Source organism: Mandrillus leucophaeus, unplaced genomic scaffold (assembly GCF_000951045.1).
Source record: "Mandrillus leucophaeus isolate KB7577 unplaced genomic scaffold, Mleu.le_1.0 Scaffold207, whole genome shotgun sequence".
Taxonomy (NCBI): domain Eukaryota; kingdom Metazoa; phylum Chordata; class Mammalia; order Primates; family Cercopithecidae; genus Mandrillus; species Mandrillus leucophaeus.
Genome location: NW_012102110.1, coordinates 3,666,770 through 3,685,849, shown reverse-complemented (window position 1 = coordinate 3,685,849; position 19,080 = coordinate 3,666,770). Strand labels below are relative to the sequence as shown.

General features: G+C 35.3%; 1 protein-coding gene across 3 annotated transcripts in view; it reads right to left on the bottom strand.

Annotated features, from left to right (window-relative positions):
- BLZF1 (basic leucine zipper nuclear factor 1) overlaps positions 1–19,080 on the bottom strand; it is a 28,704-nt gene that overhangs the window by 3,178 nt on the left and 6,446 nt on the right. For 2 of the 3 annotated variants that reach the window (XM_011979938.1, XM_011979940.1), the window contains 5 exons: positions 16,296–16,735; positions 14,744–14,943; positions 12,651–12,779; positions 10,977–11,196; positions 4,984–6,286 (listed from right to left, as the gene is read on the bottom strand). In XM_011979938.1, coding sequence (XP_011835328.1) covers positions 6,101–6,286; positions 10,977–11,196; positions 12,651–12,779; positions 14,744–14,943; positions 16,296–16,735 — 1,175 coding nt within the window. In that variant the 3' untranslated portion in view covers positions 4,984–6,100. Of the gene's footprint in view, positions 1–4,983; positions 6,287–10,976; positions 11,197–12,650; positions 12,780–14,743; positions 14,944–16,295; positions 16,736–19,080 lie in introns of those variants that run through there. The other variant, XM_011979939.1, reaches the window with a different exon arrangement.

Sequence of the window (19,080 nt, the reverse complement as noted above, 5' to 3'; positions counted from 1 at the left end):
TTCTCCATGTTGGTCAAGCTGGTCTCAAACTCCTGACCTCAGCTGATCCACCTGCTTCAGCCTGCCAAAATGCTGGGATTACAGGCGTGAGTTATTGAGTTACTGCACCCAGCCAGTTTGATTCATTTTTACTTAATTTTTATATATGGTGTGAGGTAGAGTAAGAAAAAACAAACTGTTTTTCCTTCTATACTCTCAATACTCAGTACATCACTTCCAACACCAGATGTTTAGGTTGTTTTCCCCAAGACGAAACAATTTCCCCATTCTCTGCAGACACCAACTAGGTATTCTACAATTCAATTCTGACACTAGCCAGAGTTAATGCAGACCTTACACCCAGGCTCAGTCCCATGAAACTGCCCCCTACTTTGGACGTCAATTGCAAATAACAGGTCCCCCAGTTACAGTTTCCACATTAATTTGTTAGAATGGCTTACAGAACTCAGAGAAACACGTTTATCTCTTTTAAAAGGATACAACTCAGGAATAGCCAGATTGAAGAGATTCATGGGGCAAAGTATGGAGGAAGGGTGGTGGAGCTTCTGTGCTCTCGGTACCTGTACATGTTCAGCAACCTAGAAAGCTGTCCTAAACCTTTTGGGTTTTTATGGAGTGAGGGGCTTCATTATGAAGGCATGAATGATTAAATCATTGGCTACTGGTGATCAACTTAACCTTCAGGACTTCCCCCTCCCCTGGAGGTCTACTCTCTAATTACTTGGTTGGTTCCTCCTGGCAACTACCCCCCATTCAGGTCCCCCAGCCATTAGTCATTTCATTAGCATACAAAGACACTCACAGCTTGGGGACTTGGGATGTTCCAAGGGTTTTAGGAGCTATGTGTCAGGAAACTGGTATAAGACCAAGATATGTATTTCTTGTTCTATCACAATATCACAGAGGTTCCAACTTTTTTTTGTATGTGTACATTCAGTTATTGCAGCATCATTTGTTGCAAGTCAGTTGGCCACAGATGTATGGGTTTATTTCTGAAGCCTCAATTCTATTCTATTGATCTGTATGTTAGTATCATCTGTACTTGTGCCAACAGCCCACTGTTCAGATCACTGCAGCTTTATAGTAAGTTCTGAAACCGGGAAGTGTCAGTCCTCCAACTTTGGCCTTTTCTGCATTGTTTTGGCTATTCATGACGTTTACAATTCCATATGAGTTTGAAGATCAGCTTTTCCATTTTTGCAAAAAGGCCTTTGGAATTTTGGTAGGGCTTTCAGTGAATCTGTGGACTGCTTTGGGTAGTACTGTCATCTTAATAATACAGTCTTTCAATACATGAACACAGGATTGTGGCAGGCCAGGCCTCACTCATGCAGGCCTCCATAACAACTGTGTCACTACTGACTGAGGGGTTAAGTTAAATATTAAAAGCCAGTCCCATTATATGAAGGCTGGGATGACATAAAAGCCCATCAAGAGTTTTGCCTAGGCCTTTCCTGGGCCTTACAGCATGACAAAATAATAAAGGAATTCTTCACAAGGCCCATTTAGGATTAAATAAGTTTTATTGTGGGTCTGAAGAAACTTCCCAGGCCTCCACATACAAGTTTATTGGGCGTCTGAAGGAACTCCCCAAACCTCCGTGATTTAGCAGTAGACAAGGGTAATCCCCCCAGCACCTGGACCCATTTAGATTAAGTAAATTTACTGAGGCTCCAGAGGAAGGTCTTCAGGACTCAGATCTTAGTTATAGATTAAAAGAAGTTAATCACTTAGATGAATGCACACTTACACATGGACATACAGCTTAGAAGGTATATAAGCTCTGGAAAACTTTGTAATTTTGAGTTGGTCTGGCAATAATTTCCAGGCCTTCTCCCTGTAACCGGTTGCAGAAATGAAAACTCTCTTCCTCCCCAGTTCATTTGCATCTCGTTATGGGCCACGAGAAACAGTAGCCCGACGACCCTCAATTTGGTCTGGGAACAAAATTTGGTGGGCCAGCCAGGAGAGAACAGAATGGTTCTGCATTTAGCGGCCAGCAGCTTGCAACGAGACGGTCTTCAGGGGGATCCCAGCAGCTGCAGGTGAGATTTTCCCAGGGACCCTCTTGAAGGCTGTCCCGTGCTCAAAAGTGCACATCTCTTACACTACTGGGTTAGAATGGAGCTCAGGAGCGGAGGAACTCAAAGGGTGAGTTAACCAGACGGTATGCCGCCGGGAGCCTACTGATTTCCTATCTAGGCTTGTTAAGCCATTTGTCCGGCACTGGCAAGGGAAGCAATAAGGCTTGGTTATACACCCGCTTTGCATTTTATTGAGATCAGGTTTTGAATCTGTTTTGCCCGAGTGCACCTCCCCTTGTGTTGTCCAAAATTTGTCTCCACTTGTTTGTGTATCTGTCTCACTCCTTTTGATACCATGTAAACTTAAAAACGGGAGGTATTGGGTCCATTTCTGCTGAGAGGCCTCTGGGAAGGAAAATATAATTTTTAGGAGCTCAATGGTCAGCTTAATTAAAAGCTAACATCCAAGATATGTAAATGTATGTGTGCACGTGTGCATGCTTATATTTAAAAGGCCTTCATGTTTCTGTTTATTTCTCTCTTAGGACCTTGTCTTTTTGAGCAAAAGTTTTTTTCTTCTCGGTTGACTGAATTCTGTTTTCTTCATTAATAGCTATTGCAACAGAAGCTACTCTGGGTTTTTAAAGAAAAAGTGTAATTTAGACACTTAGAAATCTCGTGTGGAAAAAAAAAATTTTTTTTAAGTGCACTGTAAAAGCATCACATGATCTAGCCTCAGAATAATTCTCCCTTTTTGAAAACCTCTTTCCTTTATAAATTACTCAGGTTATTTCTTTTTGCAGCATGAGAATGGGCTAGTACATGTCTTTCTAGGAATTTGTCTGTAAACTAGTTTACCTAGTTTATTGGTGTAGTTTTTCTTTATGTAAGGTTACTAATAATGTCCACACTTTCATTTCTGCTTTTAGTTTTATGTGTTTTATTTTTCTTAGTATGGCTACAGATTTGTCAATTTGGTCTTTCTTTTTAACTAACTTTTGACTTCTTTCATTATCTCTCTTGTTTTTCTATTCTCTGTTTTATTTGTCTGCACTCTAATCTTAATTTCCTTCCTTCTGCTCACATTGGGTTTAGTTTGTCCTTTTTTTTATTTCCTTAAGGTGTTATGTTAGATTGCTCATTTGAGATCTTTTTTATTTTTTAAATTTAGCTCACTAACTCTTATCTTTATTGTTATTGACACCGTTAAACCAGCAGTTGCAGAAGTGTGCCACTAGTTTGTGGTTACAAGAGTGTATGTAATTTTTTTAAAATTGTAACATGTGTAAAATTTACCATTTTAAATATTTTTTAAATGTACAATGCAGTAGCATTAAGTGGACTGACATTGTTGTACAATCATCATCACTGTTTATCTCCAGAACTTTTTTGTCATCCCAATCTGTAATTCTATACCACCAAATAAAAACTTCCCATTCTACACTCTCTCCAGGCCCTGACAACCACTATTCTGCTTTCTGTCTCTACAAATTTGTCTCTTTTAGGAATTCATCTAAATGGAATCATTTGATATTTGACTTTTTGTGTCTGACTTATTTTACTTAGTGTAATATTATAAAGGTTCATCTACATTGTAGCATCAAATTTCATTCCTTTTTAAGGCTGAATAGTATTTCTTCACATGTATATACCAGATTTTGTTTATCTATTCATCCATCAATGGACACTGGGTTATATCCACCTTTTGGCTATTGTGAATAACGCAGCTGTGAACACTGTTGTACAAATATCTATCCCAGTTTCTGCTTTCTTTTGGGAATCTACCTAGAAGCAGAATTGCTAGGCCATATGGCAACTGTATGTTTAATATTTTGAGGACCTGCCACACTGTTTTCAACATTTTACATTCCCACACACAATGCATAAGGGTTCCAATTTCTCCAGATCTTTGACAACATTTATAATTTGCTCTTTTGATAATTGCCATCCTAATGGATGTGAAGTGGTATTAATTTGCATTTCCTTAATGAGTAGTTATGTTGAGCATCTTCTGATGTGCTTATTGGCCATCTGTATGTCCTCTTTGGAGAAATGTCTATTCAGGTCCTTTGCTAATTTTTTTTTTGGTTTTTTTTTTTGAGATGAAGTTTCTCTCGTTGCCCAGGCTGGAGAGCAATGCGTGATCTCGGCTCACTGCAGCCTCCACCTCCCGGGTTCAAGCAATTTGCCTGCCTCACTCTCTCAAGTAGCTGGGAATACAGGCATCCACCACCATGCACGGCTAATTTTTTGTTTTTTTGTTTTTTTGTTTTTTTTCAGACAGAGTTTCACTCTGTTGCCCAGGCTGAAGTGCAGTGGTGGCGTGATCTCTGCTCACTGCAACCTCCGCCTCCCAGGTTCAAAAAATTATCTGCCTCAGCCTCCCAAGTAGCTGGGATTGCAGGCGCCCACCACCATGCCAACTAATTTTTTGTATTTTTAGTAGAGATGGGGTTTCACCATGTTGGCTAGGCTTGTCTTGAACTCCTGGCCTCAGGTGATCCGTCCACCTCAGCCTCCCAAAGTGCTGGGATTACAGGCATGAGCCGCCATGCCCAGCCCCTTTGCTAATTTTTATTGGGTTGTTTTTTGGTGGTTGAGTTGTAGGAGTGCTTTATATATTCTGGACACTAGACGGTTATCAGATATATGATTTGCAAACATCTTCTCCCATTCTCTGTGTTGCTTTTTCACTGCCTCTTTTGATGCACAAAAATTGGAAATTTTGATGAAATTCAATTTATCTATTTTTTCTTTTGTTGCCTGTGCTTCTGTTGTCATATTCAAAAAAATCATTGCCAAATACAATGTCGTGAAGCTTTCCCCTTATGTTTTCTTCTGAGACTTTTATAGTAAGTAAACCTAAAAGAAAAGGCTGAAGAATCAATTGGAAGTAGTTAAGCTAGACAAAGACCTAAATCAAAGCACTAATTCTGGGGGAAAAAAGGAATAGTCACAATAAAGAAGGTAGATAAATTTATTGCCACTTGAAAACTAAATATAACTCAGATGAGTCAGACAAAAAAAAATCATAGACATTACAATTACTATGATTTGACCAGGTTTGTCTTTTGATGATTTCTCTGACAGGCACTTCTGCAACAAATTTGTATAATTTGATATAAATATTATGTGATTATTGTTAAAGGCCAAGCAATGGGCATTTATGATGGCTAATCATAAATACACAATAATATATATTACATAATATATATTAATTGATAGATTGCATTTTTTTCTTTGAGCTTATATACTGTTTTAGAAAAAGTCTACCTTTTATAAATATCAAGTTGGATATTCTTGTCTGTTGCATTTGCTAAATAAGAGTCAATAGTTAATAATCTATTTCTTTTATATATGTCAGATTGTGTCCATTCCGAATACAGAATCCCCTGCATAAAATTAGCATGTTCTGCTGAAGTACCTGTTAATTTGGCTCTAAAATATTTTTTTATCATATAGCATTTATTTTTAAAAGATTAATCCCTTCATCCATTTCTGCAAGGCTCTTCTGTAGCTCAAAAAATTACCATAAAGGGAAAGAAAGTCCTCCAGCTTCCTACTACAATTACTTTAGAGTTGGGGTCAGAAAACTTTTTCTGTAAAGGATCTGCTGCATCTATTCAACTCTGCAGTTGTAATGCAAAAGCAACTTAGACAATAGCAAATGAATGGGTGTGGCCATATTTGACCCATGGTTGTAGTTTGCCTGCCTTTGCTTTAGTGCATCTAAATAAACACTGTTCATATAAAATATCCAGCAAGATAAACAATAATTTAGTGCTTAAAAGAGAGTTGCAGAATCTTTTTCTTTTAGAGTCTTTTAGGAAAAGTATCATGTATTGCTTGGAAAGTATTCTCTATTTTAAATATATCTATACAGTTTCTTTACTTACCCTGAGATATTTATTAAGAAAGGGTAATCTGGAGTCTAGTACATAAAACATCTTTGGGTGTATACATTTTGTAGATAGGAAGTGATATTACTTCTAGCATTGTAAGAACCCCAGTTCCCAAATAATAATGACTCTTGGGTAATGAGCAAGTACCTTAGCATGCCTCCAACATATTGACTGTTAAAGGGCAATCAGTTCTCCCTGGCAGTGATTGCAGCAATTAAAAGTTATGTTTTCATATCTAGTATAGGGATGAAATCGTCCAATATTTTTCTTTGCAGCAAGTAAGGTGGTTGATGAAGACTCAAAAAATGGATTATCTGGTGAACTCTCTGTACAGGTAACTGGATCTAAAATTCTTAGAACCTAAGGAAAATAAGATATCATGTCAGAAGTATGCAATATAGATAGTAAAAGCCTATGATTTCATTGATGTATACCTACCTATAAAGTTCCACTTCATTAATATGTAACTTATAAAAACCGAATGACGAATCTGATTGAAAAGACAACTTACTTCCTTTCTTAAGCTGTAAATTTAACATTGATGTCTAATTACTAGATTATCTAGGTTACATATGTTTTTAAATGATGACATTAATGTTTCACAGATATTGGTAGGAAAGCAGGAAAACAGAGAAGAAAATGAGGTTATATCATTAAGTGATGTCAGTTTTTTTATATGTCAATTATATCATTAAGTGATGTCAATTTTTTTTTTCCTTAACCAAAATGGACTTCCTACTTCCCCTCTTCAATCTTTCATTCAACTGCTCAGAATCAAGATTTCTATATTTTTCAGGCTAAAATACAGAAACCTTTCTGTTCATATTAGTGTGTCAGTCTCCTGCTCCTGAATTCCCTTAGCATTTTGTTTCTCTCTCTCTCTAAAGACCTGTAATGTAATAACATCTTTAGTATTTGAGAACTTACTTTCTCTTCTAAATTTATAAACAATGTTAAAGTAAGCCCTTCATCTTTGCTTATCCTCTAGCACCAAACCAAATTCCATAAAAATAGAAGGATCCATTCTTCTATGGAAATGATATTTCAAAATCCTTGATAACTTTTCATTTATAGTATCAATGGCTTTTCATTTCTCTTTTTCTAATTTATATGCAGTATTTTATGATTACAGCCATGTTTTTGTTTCCTGGATTCCACAACACAATGCTCTCCTAATTCTTCTTCTCTGATTTTTCCTAATCTGTCTCCTTTACTGAGACCCAAAACAGGAACTCTTGAGCTGAAAAAAGTTCTCCAGTTAAGGGCAAGGATAACGTGCCTGGCTCACAGCTCTCGATTCACATGTTCATATTTTCCTAATCATCACCACATGATGTGTTTGGGTTATGGTACAAAGGTAACAAGCACTGCAATTGGAAAGAATTGTGAAATGAATTGGGAAAAGTGCTTTCTCTCTTTCTTATATAAGGCTTGTTCAAAGCAGCTTTCTGGAATGGCTGGTGATGCCTGTTTCCCTAGTGGTTATGTGGTCCTGCAGATTTTTTTTTTCCCTTCTAAGTTACCACCAAACCCAAAGAGCCATCACTACTCTAAGAATGTCCTGGCATTATTTAAGAGCCATCAACTTACTTTAGCACCTCTATTTTTCAACTAGACTGCTTTTTCAATTTAGTTTTTGAGATCCTTCTATTTTTATGGAATTTGGTTTGGTGCTAGAGGATAAGCAAAGATGAAGGGCTTACCTTAACGTTGTTTATAAATTTAGAAGAGAAAATAAGTTCTCAAATACTATAAAGATGTTATTACATTGCAGGTCTTTAGAGAGAGAGAGTGAAACAAAATGCTAAGGGAATTCAGGAGCAGGAGACTGACACACTAATATGAACAGAAAGGTTTCTGTATTTTAGCCTGAAAGTGATGGGGAAGGATTTTATGCAGGGTGCCTTTCAGAGAGATCATTCTATACACAGTATGGGGGATGGAGGAAGCAGTATGCATAAGCAGACATAAGAAGAACAGAAAAAGGGAGGTTATTGTAATAATCTAGCTAAGAAATGATGGTACCTTGAAGCAATGGGACTGAAAAGTTTAAGAGACACTAAGGAAGAAGGGCTGTCAGTTTTGTTGAATAGGAAAATGTGGTGGATAAAAGACTGGGAGAAGAAGGGGATCTAAATCAAGCCCTGAGGATACCTAACATGGTCTAGTGAAATAAAATGGATGGATAAAAGAGAAAAGCCTGTACGGTATAAGGTTATATAAACCTAGGAAAGAGTATTTCAAGAAAGAGGGAGTGGTCAACTACACCAAATGCTACTGGCAGCAACTAAGTAGGCAGTGACACAATTTCCCAACAAAGAGAAAAGGAGAAACAAAGTTTTGGATAAAAATGATTAATTTTAGGTACTGACTCATTCAGTAAGTAGCTGAGCACTTACTATGTGCAAAGGATTATGCTAGACCTTGAGGAAACATAAAAACACAAAGTCCCCAGCCCTTTAGGAGTTTACAGTTTGGGAGAGGGATGGAAAATCAAACTATTATAATTTAATATGGTAAAGGGCAATTATAGATATAAGTGCAAAGTACAATGGAAGGCTGGAGAAGGAACACTTCAGATTGCCAGCAAGATTCAGAGAAGGCAGGTTCTTAAAGGTGGTATAGAGGTTGGGCAACAAAAGAGGTGTGGAGAAGGCAGTCTAGACAAGAAAAAGTATGTACAGAGGCACGAGATACAACGGCCTATGTGCATCATGAAAAGTGGTTAAAGCCTGCTGGAATGTGAAATGCAGTGGGTAGTGACACTTGGGAAATGATTCTTGAGAAGGGGAGATGGAAAAAAGATTATAAAAAGCCTTCTATACAGTATGAATGAATTCTGATTCAATAATGAGGGAAACTGGGAGCTGTTTGATGACTGAAATTGCCTTCTGAAATAACTCTCTGGCAGTAGTGGGAGGGCAGGAGCAGCTAAGAAGCAGGGCAGGGTATCAGTGAGGAGGCAACTGCAGTGGGCTAGGCTGGAAGTCAGCTGTTTGAACTTGAGAGGGGATAAATTAGAAAAAAACTGGTAAGATCTGTAAAATCAACAGGACTAGGGGAATGAAGGAAATAGTAAAAATGATAGCCACCATTTATTGAGAAATTACAATATGTTGGAAACTGCTACAGGCTTTATATGTGTTCTTTATGGAAATCTGAAAACAGCACTGTAGAGTAGGTATAATTCATCAAGACAGGGAGTACAGGAAAAGGAGGAGATTTTGCGGGGGGGGGGGGTGTACAAATGCAAAAGCAAGGAGAAAAGAGGTTCTATTTTTAGTCATCTGTGAAACAAGTAGATGGAAATGCCTGGCTGGATATAAATCTGTCAGACTCAGAAAAAGTCTGAGATAGAAGAGTCACAAGCATAAAGCTATGGTAACAGAATAACACCAAGAGAATACAGAAAGTATGTTATGTTAAGAAAGCTCAAGAGGGGTCATAGGAAGAGGATGCCCCTCCCCTCAAACACTTAGAAAGAATGATCACAAAAGTAGTGAATCATTGCAAGGGTACGGTGTTCAGGAAATGAAGGGATTTTGAAAAGGTGAAAACAGATTTCTATGAAACATCAACATCTAAAGGAGGAAAAATGTCTATGAAGAAGAGTTCAGAGAGGGCCAAGAAAGAGTGATGTTACAAAGGTCAAGGGAGTTTCAAGGAAGGAATGCTCGATACAGTATAATATGATAGTAAATGTTCATGACCTTTTTAAGAGTACTTACTGAGAATAGTGGGGCAGGAAGTCTACAGATTTAAGTGATGGTAGTAATTGAGGAATGGATGGTGTGTAAATACAAACATGTATGGACAACTTGTCCAAGATTCTTGGATGTGAAGGGAAGATGATGAAGCCATATCCGGAGATCTTACAATAGAGGGAAGATTTTTCTTTTTTAGATGAATGATGCTTGGACATGTTCTTAAGCCAAAAGGAAAGAACCAACACAGAGAAAGAATAACTGTTGAGGGGGAAGCCAGAGCCTAGAGGGGAGGTATGGTTAGAAGAGGAAGGACACCTTTTCCTCTCAGAGAAATGTATGCTGCCATAGAGATAGGCTTCTAGATATCAAATGAGACCTTCAGGCAGTTTTCTGCCTCTGTCCCCTTTTTCTTCTGTGGATTAGGAAGGAAAGTCATCTGCTGAATGTGAGGTAGTATTTGACGGGTACTGAAACAAAAAGACAAACAGCTGAACTGACACAGGACTGGGGTTTTCAGCGTACTCGGAGAGGAAGATAAGGCAGTAAGGCACTTATGAATAGAGTCTAGGCAAGCTAAAGCCGGACGAGAAACTAGAAGAGTGAGCTGATGAGATACAGAAAAAAACACAAGGAGCGAGGGAATAAAAACAATTATGTGATCAAAGATGTGTTCACATCCAGAGAGTCAGAATGAAGAATCAGAGTTGGAAAGAAAAAAAGTTGAGATCACAGATCACAGAGAGAGAGAGAGATGTTGAGTTGAAGATTTTAATAGTGCAAAAGTTACGGCGACTGGCAGTGACCCAGGATGGGGACATGGGAGCTGTAATGAAGGTGAACTTGGTTGTTGTCACAGAAATGTGAGATGAGTATTTGACAAGCCAGCTGCATGGACCTTGAATTCTTCCAGGACTATACTATCTGTTCCGTAGTACTTGATACATTTCCATCTATATGTGGGAATTAAGTAATTGCTTAGATCAGAAGTAATCTAATCTATTAATATACTGATTTAATCTACTACATTAAAAATTCTACGCAGTGGTTTTTATATCAAAATGAACTCAAGGAAAGGGTTATCAGTGACTCAATAGCTAAAACACAGGACCTCTTTCAAAACAATTACTTTTTTTGTCCTTAAAAATAGAATAGTAGTGTTAGAAAATATTAAAGTTCAGAAGAGGAAATAATTTCCTCCAAGAAAACACACTCAATAGCATGAGTGGTTTAGATCCCACATTTCCTAATTCCTAATGCCAAACACTTTCCATGATAATATGTCACCTTTCAGTAAGAGGACAGTCTTAGAAGTTCCACAGATCACAAAAGAGAAAATATTTTACCGTTTCAGCCATTTTCTCAGCTGGAGTGCTGCAGAATTCAACTGTTGATGGAATCTTTTTTTGATTGTTAGTGCCAACATTTCCCAGAAGATGAGAATTTACTGCTTTTGCCAACTTGTGATTTGTTAATGCTAGCTCTGCTGTGCTGTGGGGTTGTACACTAGGGGAGTAAGTTTGCTGTCTTCCCCATTGCAAAGAGACTAAGAGCTCCTCCAATAATCTGCATAGAACACACATGAACACTGGACATTAGTAAGAGAGCAAAATGTAAAAATTAATAATAGTAAATAAGTAATAAAAATATTTTTGAAATTATGTAACATCTTTCCCTGATCCCTTTCTCTCTCAGAGTTCCATAAATTTGGATGTCTTAGTCCAGTAAGTTAGACTACAGAAAGCATATGTTAATCTACTAGGTTGTTGCCTGAAAATCATTTAATAAATAGTACTTCTTTTCGTTCTCACCTTTTAGTATAGGAACTACTTACATAATTTGTGAAACTATGGAGATATTCATACAGTTTTTCTTTTTTGGTGAGTTACATTAATTGATTCTTGAATGCTAAATCAATCTATAATTCCTGGGATTCACTTTACTTGGTCATAATGTATGAAACTTTTTATGTATTGTTGGATTTGATTCACTAAAATTCTGTTAAGGATTTTTGCATTTATGTCAATTAGAGATATTAGTTGGTGGTTTTTGGCTAATGGTTCTGGTATCAAGATAATGCTGGCCTCATGAAATGAGTTGGAAATTGTTTCCTTCTCTTCTATTTTCTAGAATAATTTTTGTAAATTTGGTTTTTTGTCTTCCTTAGATGTTTACTAGCATTCATCAGTGAATCCATCTAGACCTGGAATTTCCTTTACTGGAAAATATTTAATTTTTAACTATAAATTATATTTGTTTTAACAGGTTAGGGCTATTCAGGTTATCTACTTGTTCTTGAGTAACCTTTGGTAGTTTGTTTTTCATGGAGTTTGTCCATTTCATCTAAATTACTGAATTTATTGACATGGATTTGTTCATAACATTTCTGTATTATCTTTTTTATGTGTATAGAGTCTATATTGTACCCCCCCCTTCATTCCTGATACCGGTAATGTATATCTTCTCTTTTTTTCCCGATTAAACTGGCTAGAGGTTTCTTGTGTGTTCTTTCTTCTAGTGTCCCCTATAATTTGCTCTTTGACACTTACTGATTCTATCTGTAATAAATCAACTACATAAAAATGCAAAAGGCTTTTAAGGAAGACCATCAATTTTGATAGTTCTGGAGTATATGGACATGAAAACAAGCTCTAATACTGCAGGAAGTCTTCAAAAATATCTCCTTCCACAGGAGAGACAGGTACACTCCTTGGCTTCTACCAAAAACTGTATGACTACAACTCTAACCAGCAATTGCTTTTAAATCCAGAGAATCCTTCTAATACAGACATAACTAATTATTTCCCCAATTAAGAATGTGAAAAGCATGCCTTCTATATTTTTAGTCCTCCTCCCTCCCAGAGCATCTATTTTAAAATGCTACTAAAAGTATATGCTCAGTAAGTTATCAAATGTAGACACACCAAAAACAAAAACAAACAAACAAACAAACACAAAAGTACAATAACATAATTTGCAGGAGAAAGCAGAAGAGTTCAGAATGTAAACAAGTGCCATACTTCTGGGTAGCTATCATTTCTTGACGAAACTGTTCCCGTTCACTTAGGAGATCCTGTATAGCCCCGTGTGCATCACGGTTTTGACGCTGTAAAACTGCTCTTGAGTTGGTTAACTCATCTGCCATTACCCTGAAAAAGATTAAAATCTTACATATAAATTTGCTGACAGTAATACAGTGTAAAAAATTGAATATACTACTTTGTGACTGTCACTTTCAGAAGCTAACAAAGATTTAACGTAGTATAGTTACTTCACAGTTTTTAAATTTTGACTGAAGAACACTAAAAATGTTTATGAGCTTAGAGTTCATTAAAAGGATTCAGTTAAAATATTCATTGAGACAATGACAAAGGCAAAAGTTATTCAACTTTCCTATACAATGACTTTTGGAGTACATCTCAATCTTACTCTAGATTGACCAAAATTTGAAAGAAAAAATTATTAAATGTTTTTAAACACAGAAAAACTTAAAGAGGCAAACAAAACTAAATTATCTTCTTACACTCAATTACCTCTTTGCCCTCAGAAAAATACTGATATAAAAAGACTTTATATATAAAGTCTTTCCTCATGCCCAGCATCCCTATCTTTCTTTTACATGAAGCCAACAAGGTTTTTTTACACTTCTCAAAAAAAATACTTTATGTATGTTTCAACATATACATATGTGTTAAAAATAAATTTATCCATTTTATTTACAAAAAGAGATACTGAATACGCACTTTTCTAAATCTTAGTTTTTCATTTAATAATTTATCTTAGAGACTTTTCCATATTAGCACATATAGAGCTATCTCATTCCCTTTTTTCAAAAATTAGCTTCATGTTTTCTACTGATTGGATACACAACATTTTATTTAACCAATTTTCTGTTGATGCAATTGAAGCAAAATGTTCAAGTATGGTTAATCAGCTGAAAAATTCAAAATTAAAATTTAAGTCTGAGACTGCAGTTACTACCAAATTCCTCAAAATGAAAACAATTTTGACATTAGAAGATTACATCAATTAAAATACCAATAAAATCGTATTTAATTTTTATTTAAAAATTTAATGAAATGTTATTATTGGTGTTGATCAAGATGTTAAAAAGTTGCATATTGCAGTAATTTGTATAATATATGCATGATTTGCCTCTTAAAAAATGTTCAGTAAGAATCAACTCAATTAACTTTCATTCTAAGTGAATAAATAGTTCATTTTTCCAAATAGCATAATGAACTAGCACAATTAGGAGATAAATGAAAGACTGTTAAGAGAGTGAACAACTACTAAAAAGTGTCAGAGATATTAAGACATGAAAAAAACATTTTCCTAAAAATGTATTCATCACAATCAATGGTTCTTCAAATACACCCTGTAAACCTATGGCTGTTTTGTGAGAAATCTCCAGATGATTCAATTTAAATCAACAGTTATTAAACATACTCTGTAAAGTATTTTGCTAAGTACCAGAAATACACAGATGGATAACATCCAGATCTTGTTATCCGGTAACTGTAAATTGAGGCAGGGAGGGGCTAAACAAAGAATCATACTATATAGCAGAGTTTCCCAACCACCAGTGTGTCGAGAGGCCTGGATGAGGACCCCGGCATTTTTGCCGCCATATGAGAGTAGCCTCATCCAGTATGTCATAAAAATGTTATGATTTTCTATTTGTGCATGGAGAGAAAAAGGTTGAGAAGCTTTATTATATAGTTAAAAGAACCATGAGAAGAGAGCATTTAGAATGAATAATATTATCTTAGGGAGTTCAAATATTTGAACGGAGAAAAATAATTTAGTTTGGCTTTTTGTGATTTCAATGTTTACTAGACGTCTGAATTTACAGTTTTGTTTCGGTCTTAAACACTGTATTTTTACTATACAGTAAACTAGAACTCGGGAATAAGGGATGATCCTTATATCACTTCTCCATTTAGGAAGACTGTGTGACTATCCAGAGGAGAGAGAGTCCACGTCTTAAATGAAGTACTTTGATGACCTTAGTCAGAAATTTTCACATTACCATCTACTTTCTTGTGTTATAGATCAAAAACCTGATGGAGCAAAACCTAGGAAATGAAACACTATTTGCTGTAGAAAATACCTGCTTGCAAGGAATTTACTTCGCCATACATCACACTGTATTGACATACGTTCTAACTGTTCAGAAAGCTGAGCTGTGTTTCGACCTAGGGCTTCATTTTCTAAAATAAGCTGATTTTTCTCACGGGCTAGACGTTCAAAGTGATACTGAAGATCATCCCCAACAGAAGCCACCAGTAACTTTTTTAACTCACGATTTACCTAGAAGAGAACATAATCAATACAACAAGCTCAAAGTAATATCACTAACTTTAATGTAACAAAATTAACAAAAAGAGACTGTGTTTCTGTGTAATTTTGGACCTCCATGACTTAAAGCCTCTATCAAAAAGTAAAATTAAATATTTAAGTTCTGTATGATATACAAACCATATCTCTCCACTACTCTCTATACATCTATATCCACAGTCCATGTGGTAATAAACTGAGCTTCTTGTAATAAGAGTAAAAATCATTATGAAAATAACAAATAGTTCCAGTCAACACTTAAAGGAAAAAAAATTAAAACAAAACCAATACATTTTGATAAAAAACATGACTTAGAATGTCTTATGTTTTTTATTCAATATGTATAAGTTAGTCTATTGCATCCTAAGAAATTACTTTTAAAAACTAAAGCAAAGGAAGTAATCCAGTATGTTTCTAAGTATGTTCTTTACATCATTATTGAAAACAGCAAAAAATTAAAACAGATATCCAATAATGGGTATTGGTATATGGTATAGCTATTGAAGAACACTGTTGCTATTAATAATGACACTGTAATAGAATATTCTGTGACATGGCAGAACACTAATAACTGAAAAAAGTGGGTTATAACACTAAGTGAACTCAATGTATATGGTTATGCAGGTATAGCTGGATGAAATGATTCAGGTGGCACTATTTTCATTGTGTTTTTCTGTATTTTCTAAAATTTTTACAACATAAATTTGTACTACATTTTGTAATGAGAAACTAGTTATTTAAAAATTATTTGGATAAGAACCACTAACCATGGTCTCACTTATGAAGACTTGTATCTAGTCAAAAGATGTATGGTCTAATAGAGAAACAAGGGGGCAAGGCAATTTTTACTAAGATGCAAAGATTAAAGCAACACACTTAAGCAATACAGATTTTTTTCATTTACAATGAAGACACAGTAAGTTATACCACCATTCTCTTTATTCCAAGTATCCTGTACACACAGGCAAAAATACTTGAAATTTATGGATCCTTAAAACAAGGACTGCTGGTCAATTACTACGCCTGACTTGGTCAATATTTGGTCTGGCAGTTTATAATTGTAACCTACTTTTATAACTTATTGGTGGTCTTGTCCAAAGCACCTCACACCTCCATCTTCAATGAGGTTTAGAGTATAAGTTCCCAATATAAAGTATCTCTAGAGAACTGAGAGAGAATGAGAAATTTAAGAGGAAGCGTTTTAGAGAAATGACAAGCTAGGATAAATGACATTCCCATAAAGAAATGTAGTTTTCTAACATGCAGATTCAAAAGGTCCAGACGTAAAGAGTAGCACTCATTATATCAATTAAGGCTGTTCTTACCTCTGTCTGTACACGGAGCTGGTTTGAAAGACCTTCTTTGTCCTGTAGTAACCTTCTTTCAGAATTCTTGAGCTTTTCTAATACATTCTTTACTTCTGAGAGTTCCTTATTAGGTTCTATAACTCCCTCTGACTGACCAAGGAATTCTCCTTTATGATGTCCCAGAGACTTAACCTTTGTGTTTTTTTTGGGGATATCGTGAGTTATAGCAGCTTTGGGAACTAATATTCTCACAGCTTCAACTTCCATTGCTTTTTCAGTGAGCATTTTCCCTAGCTGAAGAACTCCTGGGCTCTCTGATGGAACTGCTTTCTTCCATGGACTCTGAAGACTATGATGCTTTCTAGATTGGACTCCAGAGGTAACTTCAACAGATTTAGGTGGCTCCTCAGTTTCCATTCCATCTCCTGCTCCTCGGATTGGGGATGAAGTAAGGGTGACTAACAAAAAGGAAACAAAACAGAAACTTACCAAGAAGAAATGCCAAGAAAATGCTAAGAAATTTTCTAAGCAAGAAATTGCTAAGAAAATGCTAAATCCTATATTCAAAATTACTCGCACTAAAAAGAATGCAAAAAAAAAATCAGAGAAAAAGTAATTTTCAAAACAATCATGTATCAACAAAAGGTACATGTTTAAACTTTCCCTCAGTAGAGGAATCAGAGTATTTGGTTCTGACTTTTACTTCCTAGTATAACCCCAGGTAAATAATTTAATCTTCCATGAATCTCTATTTCCTAATTTGCAAACTGGAGATGATAACAACTTTGCTATAGAATTTTGGTAAGAAAAAATGTAATAAGATCAAATGCTTGGCATACTGTAGACACTCAATAATGTTAGTTAAAAATAAATGTTAGCTATATATATGCACATTTGAAACCATCTACATCATAAGAGATTCATCTGTTTTTGTGAACTCTTGTAGTAAGAGGAAGCAACATGTATGTTACACTGAAAAATGTATTAAGAAAAGATTCAATCCTATTCTTAGGCCTAACAGTTTATGCCCTGCTTACAGAAGTGAAACTACACTGAATTGTCAGATTAAACATCCTTATACCTCACTTTCACCATATCATACCCAAATTATTTTATTGTTCTCTCATTCCATCTAGTGGCTTTCAATTTGAGTGCACTGTATTCCCAATAAAGTGCCTTGCATGTAGTATTCATATATATATATATTTATATATATGTTATAAACGAATGATAACAAGGGGCGGGGGACAAAAGAGGAGCACACAGATCAGTGACAATGATTAGAATGATGAACTTTGACTGGTCACGGGCAGCAAACATGGTGCTGGGTACCTGATGTAGGCTAGACATTCTATCAGGTAAGACCACTATGCTTAAGAAATTTACTACCTAATTTAGGGGACAGGACATACATATAAAAAGATAAAATGTATTACAGGATAATATATAATAAGTGTGCAATAAGTGGTATAAAAATATTTCAATAGAAATTTTATGTCTATAGAAACATTAAGGACAATCATGAACTACTGATTGGTCTTCAGTGAATTCATCACTGTCCAACCAAACCATATATATATATGTAATAAGATCAAATGCGTGGCATACTGTAGACACTCTCTCTCTCTATATGTGTGTGTATATATATGTGTGTGTGTATATATATGTGTGTGTGTATATATATGTGTGTGTGTGTAATATAATCTCCTAAAACAAAGACTTAAAACAGAATTCCTTTTACACTTGTAATAAATTTTGTAAGCTTAACATATTTTTTATTTTATGGCTAGAATATATTCCCTTCAAGTTAATACAGCATTTACTTTATTATTATTCTACTGTTGAATATTTAGACTCTTTCAAATTTTTCACTATAATAAATAAGACTTTATTGAACACTTTTATGCCTACATATTTTTCTTAACTTATGAATTATTTTTTCAAATAAATTCCCAAGCATAAAATCAATGGGTTTGTTGAAGATCTGTATGGCCGAAATGCCTTCCAAAATCACTCTACCAGTGTAATCTGTGGATCTATGCCTAATATCCTTACTATTTATTTATTTGCATGCTCAATGCCTATGATTTATATAGTACTTAAAAATAAATAAGAATACATGTAAACTGTTTAGAATGGTATTTGACACAGTAAGCACTCATTAAATGTTAGGTCCTATTGCTTTTATTATTATTTATATAAATTCCTAATAAACTTTGGATGTTGATATGGAGAGAAATAAATTTATTTAATGCCATAAAATATCATTCTGACTTTCATTCTCTTATGTAAATCCTAAAGTTATATTGCTAGACTATAGAACTATTTATTCAATTAACAGATTTACTTTTTTCAAATTTTTCCCATGTAGAAATGTTCTGGGAATCTTGAGTTACGTTAATTAGACAGGAGGTGGAAACATATCTGAGGTATGGTTAATATGTTCTATTTTACGAAACATTTTATGTTAGAATAAAATAGTATCATTTCTATATGAAATGTAAGCTAAGTTTAAACACCCCTTGGGCCTTGGGACTGACTCTACTTTTAAAAAGGTAAACAAAGGAATACTTCAGAAAGTGAAATAAACGCCTAACATGCTGGGTTTGGTAAATTAGTTACAAATAAAGCATGGTAGCACTGACAAAGAGAATTTCCACTGAATCATTTAAAAACAGCTCACTGCAGCCTTGACCTCCTGGGCTCAGGTGATCCTCCCACCTCAGCCTCCCAAGTAGCTGGGACTACAGGCATGTGCCACCATGACCAAGTAATTTTTTTTTTTTTTTTTTTTTTGGAGACA